Genomic DNA, 9,966 nt, shown 5'->3' with positions numbered 1-9,966 from the left:
AAGTCACATTCAAAAGCCTGTAATGGAGAGTGTCAGTTTCAGCCGCTTGCCAATACAGTTTCAATATCTCTGTCCTGTTTTGTCCCTGTTAAGTCAGCTCATTATCTGTTAATACTTCCACACGGTTCTTCATTAACCCTGACCCTGCGGCAAGCTATAGGGAATGCTGCACAAAAACCTGTTGCTAGGCATTCTGTTAATCTGCATTTAATGTGCTAATAGCAAGATCTCAGAGAATTAGTGTAAATAGGCGACAGTGTGATGGCGGTCAAGGATTGTGCAGTCATATTCATCCGAGTTTAATAGAAATATGTCAGCAGATGAATTTGGATGTTACACTGCAGCTATAGCAATCCAATCGAATATATTCAAATGTACATTTGTCAGTGTTCTCATATTATGGGTTTTATGTAGTGCACGCTTCAATTTCCGAGATGTGTATTATGCATTATTATGAAGGAGTATTTTAGACGGAAACTAAATAAATACTGTCCGTTTGTTTTAGGCTGCACCAAACACTTTTACACTTGCACCAAATGGAAATTTCAATGTCTAGTTTTAGCATTTCCTAAAATTTTAAGATAGCAATGAATATCTGTAAGAAAACCCAGAGATTTACTTAATGTTTAATGGTGGTTTATTCATGTACACAAGATAACAGTCTAAAAACAAAAACACAGAGATTAGAGCACATTCCGTATTGAATTCACAATTCGGGGGGGCAGTCTGGCGGGCTGTTATTTCAAATGTGTCTGTATAACATATATCTAGTCAAAGGAAAACTACAAACAGAATGGCAATTAATATAAAACTAACAGTCTTTATGATCACGGTACTTTGTGATCACTGAGATTAACATTTCAAAGGAATGTCATTTATGACAATATAAAATCTCACTAGTAGACAGGCAAAACATTTACAGTGATGGAATGGTAGCAAGAACTGCACTGATTGATGATTCTGAATTATTGCTTTTCAAGATTTTTTTTAACTATGTGGATTGCATCTCTCACCATGGTGAATCGTGGTGTAAACATGTGATTACTCCATATTTTGGGGGGAGGGGGGCAAAGCTCCTCGCTGAACGAATCCCATGCAGATCTAATCCTCTTTGTGTGGCGTCACACGTTTCCCGCCTTTTTTTCTGGTAAATGATAACAGAAGAGATTTCAGAATATATTACAGTATATTTCTACATTTAAAAATATTTATGAATTCACACATGTGTCACAGACGAGAGGTTCATTTAGGTTCACCAAAAATAATTTGTCAACTTTATAATACAACAGAACGGCAAACACTACACAACTGCATGTGACATGTCGTGAAAATTCTTGACCTCAAGAACACTTAATTGTTTGTGTTTCCACATTAACACTGAAACGTACTGTAATCTTTCAATGAATAAATTATTAAAGGTAAAGAACACTTCCTGAAAATACACAAGTTGCTGCTTTGGGTTACTTCACATCTTAAATAAAGCACCTGTACTTCCCTTTGAATTCACTGACCCTAAAACAACAGTTTTTAAAGGGGTGAAGGAGCATGTCAATATCTTTGTGAACAAGTTCCCACAAGCACAGATGAATGTGCTCAGGATCACTGAGGATCAATACAGAGATTCCTGATTTAAAGTAACTTCTCTGGGACAGTAACTGACTTCAATATCTGTGTAACTGCTATTACTTTCAGGCTGGAAACACTTCAAACTACTGTCCAGAGAGTCCTTCTCCTTGGCTAACTGTTCAGTGGCTGAGGATAAAGCTGCGCGAACGATGGAAGCTGCAACCTCATAGAACATCCTCTTCAAGGCTTCTTCTTGCTCGTCTGCATTGGTCTTCGCTGACCCAGAAAGGGACTCTACAAACTGATGGTCCCCATCCCCCCTGGTTTCTATCTCAACTCTAGTACCTAGTCCTAAATTAGACTCACTTCCATTTTGCTGTAGATCTCTTGAGTCAATTGGGGCTTCACACTCACCGCTTTGGGCAACTGCATTGACTGTATCGCACTTCCCGTCCTGGCTGAGGATCTTCCCATCCTTTGGACAAGTTTTGCCACTAGAGTCTATGGTCTCCTGGTTGATCTCTTCATCCTTCACATCATTCTGGGTTGTTGTTTCATGATTGTGTGCGGCTGTGTCCTCCGATGTGGTGTCCAAGCATCCATTCTCACCGTTGGCCTTTGGCTCTTCTTTGCCCCCACTCTCTGGTGCTGGGTCCGCAGCATGAGGCTTGTCTGATGGTTGACCAGATGGTGCACTCTCCTCTCCATCCGAACTCTTGTGCTCGCCTGCCATCTGAGCTTCATTATTGCTCTCACTCTGAGTCACAGTCTGCTCCTCTGATTCAGTCTGTGGGGCATCAGTTGCCCCAGCTTCATCATCAAGGCCATCCATGTCTTTACCCTCACTTTCACCAGTGCCATCGCCATCTTTCTGGGCTGCTGTACCCTCCCCCATGTCCATGCTGGTACTCTTCCCCTTTCGCAGTATGAAGTTCTTTAGTGACACAGCACGGTTGAAGTGTGTCCTTTTTGCCTTGGCTGTCTTGCCTGGGTCTTTACCCGCCTGTGGTTCATCAGTCTGCTCTTGCTCACCCGCTGCTTCCTCCTCTACTCCACTAGTGTCAGCTGCCTTCTTTGATTTGGGAATAACTCGTTTTTTGAAAGAGGTCCAGATCTCATTTGCATGCTGGTCCACAGATTTTGCATGCTGTGTAGTTGCAGTTGCTCCTTTCTCCTCCTCACTCTCAGTCTTTTCCTGTGTTTCTACGTCACCAGCTACCTTTACATCTTCTGCCCCCTCTTCTGCCTCAGGGGCATTTTCATCTTTTACATCTGAAGAGTCTTTGTCCTTTGGTTTATGGATTCCAACAACTGACGAATCTCTCTTCAGACCTTGAAATGTCCAGGATCTCTTCAGTTTCCACCTTTTCTGGCCAGAATGTTCTGACTTTGTTGTGGAATCCAGTGTACTACTGTCTCCTGCTCCCTCTGCACTTCCTCCCTCGGCCCCCTCAGCATCCTTGGACTCTTCTGTGCTTTTCTTGTGGCTTTTTTGAGCCATGAGTTTCTTAAAAGAGTGCCAGCGTTTCATGTTTTTCGTTGTTTGAGGGTTAGACTTGTCTGGTTCATCTGCATTTGGAGGCTCCTCAGCTTGTTCTGCCACAGTTGTGCTGGCATCAGCATCCTCCAGCCTGTCTAGTGATTTTGAACGAGCCTTGCCATGTTTGAGCGCCCCTGTACCATCCTTTTTGTCTGTGCTTTTGTGTGAGAAAATTTTAGCAACAGGGTTGCGGATGAAGTCCCTGACACTGGACTTCTCTCCTTGCTTTGGCTTGGCACCAGATGCTTTTTGCTCTTGGGAAGCTTCCTCATTTTCTGGTGCTTTTTCAATTGCCTGGCCATCAGCTGCAGCCTCGCCAGCTTCTACTGGCTGAGTAGATTCCTGTTCTTTAGGGCCAGCAGCATCCCCTTGATCAGTCTGGTTGGGGGCCTTATCCTGCTCCTCACCAGTAGTATCCTCAGTATGCTGGTCTTTCTTCTTCTTTCCCCCCATTACTTTTCCGAGCCCACTTTTATTTAAAAAAGAGTCCCATATTTTCTCACTGGCTGGCTTGGATTTGCTATCAGCTGGTTGCTCTGTGCTTGCTGGTGCCTCAGTAGTAGGCTGTGTTTCCTCGGTTGAAGCTGGGGCTTCCTCAGTTAAAGCTGGGGCTTCCTCGTTTGAGGCTGGCTCTGGCTCTGGCTTTGTGGCTTCCACCTCAGTTTTATTATCTACAATGTCTGCTTGAACAGGCTCTGCATTGGCCTCAGTTGCCGCCATATCCGAAAACAAAAACTCAGGTCTTCTTCACAGAAATGTTTTCCCTTGTATCCTTTATAGAAATCAGTTCATTGATTATCAGCCAACAGCTCTGAGAGTGTTCCTATCCAACTTATTTCCATAAGAGTTGGGCAATTCTGCATCATATTCCGTGTGGAGAAGATGGACCTCAGTGCTAGAAGGAAAGAGGACAACAATCAGTTTTAAATTGGCTGCATCAATTTCAGTTGCATATGAGAAAGGCCTTTTTAAAGTATGCTTCAAATAATGACATGTTCTATGTGGTAAAGATAAAGAATGCACCAGACAGTCATGCTGTCTTTAAGTGCCTCTAGTCTCAAGTCACCTTGGAATCACCAGTAAACATATGATCAGTGATTTCTTTTACCATTTGATGATTTTTCCTTGTACTTTAATTTCTCATGTAGATATTGACAGCATTATCACGTTTTTGGTAAAAAATTATCTCATTGTTAAAATGTGCATGCCTTGTACATGTTTTCAGGCAAGGCAATGAAAATGGCAAATGTGAAGATAAGTCCACATTCCGTTACCCTTATGACAATGAAAGATCTTATTATAAACCTCTAAACTCTTCACCCTTGATTAACTCATGTCACTTAACACTGGAGTTGTTTTTTGTTTCTAAACAGAGGGTTCTTTTGTGATTTAAAAAAAAATCTTTAGGCCGTTTTTTTTTTTTTTTTTTTTGATGCTCAAAGCAATTTAATGCTTCCTCAATGACCCAGTTGCGAATTTCGAGTTATTTTACGTTGTCTATTGGTATGAGTTGCTAGAGGTGAAACCACATGTGACATAGTTACATAATTGATTGATTCAAGGAACCTTATGACTATATGCACCATAAAATGAGTACAGTAGCATAAAAAACAGAAGCAATATTCTTTGCCTTGTGAAAAGCCTGATGGAAAGAACATGGCTTAATTGGATTTCGCCGTGACTGAGTCTGTTTACTGATGGGGCACAAGACCCTGCTTGCCCATCCGACTGACACTGGGACAATTGAGGCTTGACGGTTTTGTCCCCTCTTTTCACGGACAAAACCCTTGCCCTTTGTTATGCAAACGCAAAATAGAAGAGACTTGGAGAAGCTCCCTCAATAAAGCCCAGAGTGTGGGCTCAAACCTTGCTTTGCAGAAGAAGAACATAATTCTAATGAGAAACGAGGGAAAAGCCAATGCAAATGCTCGAGACAGCAGGTGCCAGTGCTCTTCAAAAGCTCATTTGCATTGCTAATACGTCCCTAACCATCTCCTCCATTTTGTAAAAATGTGTTGATATCAACATCGCCCAAGTTATTTTTAATTGACGGCGTGCACGAGCGGTGTTTTGCCAAAAACGCATCGAAAAGACTCGAGGAGACATCCTACTTCTGTTGTGTCTGGAAAACATCCCTGAACAATGCTCATTCATGTCTCGGATCACACATTTATAGGACCAAACAAGAGTTGTAAATAATTATTCATATTTATATTCGAGAAGCTTCCACAAGTCGCTAACGTGGTCTATCGCCGTGTAAATGTGTGATGTGGGAATTATGAAATCATCATGCAGCGGGAAAACAACAACAACCCGCGCGTCACACGCACACAAGCGCGCGCATTCCCTGTCTATTGTGGTAAAGCCATTCGCAATTCATTCTGGAATTGTTCTTACTATCAAATTCAACGAGATGTGCTGGGATTTTTATGCTGAGAAAAGGATTTAATTCATTCATACGCACCACAGACGGCTGGCAATTTGGAGCGAATTCACACTTGAGTGGGTCTGATAATAATATGCGAGAGGACAGTCTGGCACGTTTGGCGAAGTTGATCGCATGAATGAATGAACTCGTAACAGTTGCTTGAGCAAACACGCAATAGTCAAGCAGATGTCCTTTTTCATACACACAAACACAAAGCAAGACAATCTGGAATCGGATTATTTGAACCAAACACTTATTTCCCCACGCGTAAGAATTCAAATCCAGGGCGCAGTCATTGCGCGCCCATTGTCCTTTCTAATCTAAATCTCTGCACTTCCTTGTGATATCCAGTGTTTACTCACTGCATGGGTGAAGCGTGTAAAACAACACGCGTGTATTCTCACACATAAAAAAAATCAGGGAATCAGATCTAGCACACAAAACGAACTTCTGCTGGACACAAATACTTCAAACGATGCCACAGAAACACACAATAACTAAAAAAAAGTCTGCAAACCTTGTTTCTCGTGCGTAAATCCGTCCCGTGTGCTGGAGGAAAGGTAATAATCTGCTGCAGACTGGAAAAGACACTGAAACTAAATCCCCGCTCGCATCCTCATGCCTTGACTGAAGAGAGATCAGTGTGTGTGTGCGTGCGTGTAAGAGAGAGAGAGAGAGTGCGTGTGTTTCTCTGTGTGTGGAATTGCGCGCGCGGGGACGTTGAGGGTCGAGAGCTGGTATTAACAGACGCGCAGCTGCGGCTCCATCTATCTCACCCTGTTGCCCTTAGCAACTAGAAAGACCACCCCCACCCTGCCACACACACACCCGCCCCCAGCACTAAGAGGGTTACTGTACGGGCTGAGATGGTAACTTTAATTTCAGCCACTTCCCCTGATTTACGTGAGATGTGGCGGTGTTGCATCACGAGCATTTCTAGATCTGCTGTGGCGAGTTTCTAAAGGTGCTTGTGTGTGTGTGTGTGTGTGTGTGTGTGTGTGTGTGTGTGAGAGAGAGAGAGAGAGAGAGAGAGAGAGAGAGAGAGAGAATGAAAGGAAATATAGTTTTATTTATTATTCATATTTTTGTTTTGAATTACTGTATTTGAGTGTGTGTGTGTGTGTGTGTGTGTGTGTGTGTGTGTGTGTGTGTGTATATATATATATATATATATATATATATATATATATATATATATATATATATATATATATATATATATATAATTTATTTATTTATATATTTGTCTCTATATCTAAACAAATAAAGAAAAAAGTAAAATAAAAAGATTCTGAATTAAAAATACTAATACTAAATGAAGACAAAAAAATTATCATCATATGAAATATAAATAAAGGAAATAAAAACTAAGGCATGTCTAGATCTATGTTGTAAAAAAAGAGGAAAAATGTTTTAGTATTCTAACATTACTTTTGAATTTTATTTCTATGCATTTTTCTCATCTGAAATATTAGGATGCCAAAAAAGTAAGCAGAAATTGGGCATTTTTATGTTCAGTAATCATTTTAATGAAAATAAAACATATTTGCATTGCCTTTAAAGCAAAATATCATTGCATAAACGAGATGCTTAGAAAAAAGCTAATTTTAAAAGAGAATTTCAGAGAGATCAGACAGTCTTTGCATCTAAACTTAAAATGTTATTAAATTTTATTACTTATCAAATTTACACAATTCAGTTACCATTCATTCATTCATTCATTTTCTTGTCGGCTTAGTCCCTTTATTAATCCGGGGTCACCACAGCAGAATGAACCGCCAACTTATCCAGCAAGTTTTTACGCAGCGGATGCCCTTCCAGCCTCAACCCATCTCTGGGAAAAATTCAGTTACCTGTTACCATCATTCATTTTTAAATAATCTCAAATTAATAGTGCAGTGGGGGATCTGCCTAAACGCTATCACTTGGCATCTTTGAAACAGTCCCTCCCCTGCCGTCCAAAGCCACGCCTCCTAAAATCATGATTGCACACATTAAAGATGACAGTAGACAATCCACTCATGTCATTTGCCAGTTAGAAAACTTTATAGTACTTTATAATACTAAATTCCCAACAAAAAACTATATCTATTATATCAGTTGTGTAGTTGGCAAAACTTGTTTTAATGTGCAATATTATGCATGCAAGGATCGCTAGTCTCACTCTCTAATGCACTGGCGGGTTGCAGGAATTACACTTATTAATAAATCATACGTGCATGCTATTTCAGCTCGAATATTCACAGTAGCATGGTAAACAATAGAGTGAGCGTGTCACAGGTCGTCATTGTTTAAAAATGAACCAATGTGAATGTAAAACCTCACCTCTGAAAAGCAGTCTAGGTGGAATAGTGCTATTTACTGATGTTTTGTAGTTAAACTAAATAAAAAATCTCCATTATTGATGTAAAAGGACCTCATAAAACTGAAAATAGTCAAATCAATCTTTCGCCGGAAGATTTCAGGGGCTGAACAACACTTCTGTGCATATAACCCATTCGTCAAACAACACAATCTACATCAGCTCTGCATGACTAAAATAGTTTTAAAACAGAACATTACCCGTCTACCAGAAATACTTCAGCCATGGTGTCGTCCTTCCTCCAGAGTGCAAAAGTAACTCCAATATTGATTAAGGATTTAAAAAAAATTTGATTCAGCATTTGTTTTTACGGCTGTCACTCTCACTCTCTCTCTCTCTCTCTCTCTCTCTCTCTCTCTCTCTCATGTGCGTGCATACGCAAACGGCGGATCTGCGTAAACAGGGGTGCACAGATGTACAAATCTACATTTGTTGACAGACGGTTTGGGCTACACTGTTAAAAAATCTGTAATTTTACAGTTTACTTTCGGCAGCTGGGGTGTCGGAAAACCCCCCGTAAAGTAACAACTGTTAAATTAAAATAACAGACATTAAATTACAGAAATGTCCTTAAATTTAAATTTCTGGTAAGTTTCTCTAATTCAACCTCTTTAATCAGTAATATTAAAATGTGAAGAGACTTTCAACCAGCACAACAAAAAATTTCTGAAGACCATCACCTACTGCACCTTTCATTTTGAACCCAGACTCTGCTGTTTCTTCCGTCACTTGGGGAGGCAGGTGAATGACAGTGATGTCACCACTATAGCTGATTTCTAATTGGTTAAACTGATGAAGTCCCATCTCACCCTGTCCTACACTCTCTCCTACCACTCTGTTCATGTCAAAAGACTCAAATAGAAATGTGAACAAACTGACCTCATTATCTGAAGCTAATTGTTGGGGAATTGTGCACTTCAGGTTGATGCAACAGGATGGAAAGAAAGATAAATAAACTCTTTTGTATAGCAGACATCTTTCTTAAAACCCTTAAAGCAAAGAGCAACAGGATCAAATGGAATATTTAAGCCAGCTTCAAGGCCAAAATAGTATTTTATTGTATCTCAGTACAACAAAAATCGGACAAAATTTGCCCCAAGGCCAGAATAACATGTGCATTCCACTGGAAACGTATTGCTCTGTGATGAATATTTCATACGATTGAGCATCTGCGAGAGAATTGAGCTTTAATTTCCTCATGGAGGACGATGCATCTGTCTCAAGGCATCATCGACTCAGACATTCAGTCTCAGTCTGCTTCAACTGAACGACGCTTGAGGATTATATAGTGCTGCCAAAGAATCATAGTAAAATCATTGTCATTTAAGCCAAGGGGAGGAGCACGAGGGATTGGTCAGTTTGAAGGAGCTACCTATAAATAGCAGGATAACGGGGGATTATTTTTTACAGGACATAAAGTAACTCTGTTATGACTCTGTGGCTCTGCATATGTGAATGAAGGTGTGCATGTGGATGTTTACAAGACCACGTGTGTGTGTGTGTGTGTGTGTGTGTTGAATGGAGGACTGAGTGAATTGCACTTCAGCGGTGGCAGATCCCTTCTAGGACAATGGTATACAAGACAAAAATAATCTATAAAAAAAAAACTAGTCTTCGCACTGCTAAATTTGCTATTTTATTTAATTATTTTAATCATTTTATTTCTAAAAGATTGATAATTAAATGCTATTGTGGGTGTTGCTTTGTCTTTATGCTAAGCTCTTATACTGTTATTTTAATAATCGTGGTGAATTAATGTCTTGCAATCAAAATGAGTAGCCAGATAGACACAATTATGACATAAAAACTATTTTAAGACAGTATCTATGAGCTATAATAACCAAAATATAGTGACTTATTATACTGTATCCATTTTATTATTCTGCATCTAGTGTTTATGTAAGTTTAGTAACTGCTATTGAATGCTCAGGTATATTACAGTGAACTCATAAAGTAATAAGTACTGCTGTATCCTATAATTTACATTTTTTATACAGTAAAATGTGTGTAGTAGTATAATACTGTAATTGTAAAAAAAATACAGTATTTGGTTATTTGTTTAGATAGGCC

At 39.9% G+C, this 9,966-nt stretch overlaps 1 protein-coding gene across 1 annotated transcript; it reads right to left on the bottom strand.

The window, feature by feature from the left end:
* Positions 1–619: 619 nt before the first annotated feature.
* Positions 620–6,247, bottom strand: si:ch211-137a8.4. The gene is made up of 3 exons (XM_087284279.1): positions 6,052–6,247; positions 1,981–4,001; positions 620–1,144 (listed from the first exon to the last, which is right to left on the bottom strand). Exons 2-3 carry the CDS (start codon positions 3,824–3,826, stop codon positions 1,122–1,124), a joined length of 1,869 nt encoding a protein of 622 aa, XP_087140405.1. The 5' UTR covers positions 3,827–4,001; positions 6,052–6,247; the 3' UTR covers positions 620–1,121.
* Between the last annotated feature and the right edge of the window lie 3,719 nt (positions 6,248–9,966).

This window comes from Danio rerio, chromosome 15 (genome assembly GCF_052040795.2).
Source record: "Danio rerio strain M-AB ecotype USA chromosome 15, GRCz13ab, whole genome shotgun sequence".
Classification (NCBI taxonomy): domain Eukaryota; kingdom Metazoa; phylum Chordata; class Actinopteri; order Cypriniformes; family Danionidae; genus Danio; species Danio rerio.
The sequence above is the reverse complement of the archived record's forward strand: the minus strand, read 5'-3'. Positions and strand labels throughout refer to the sequence as shown.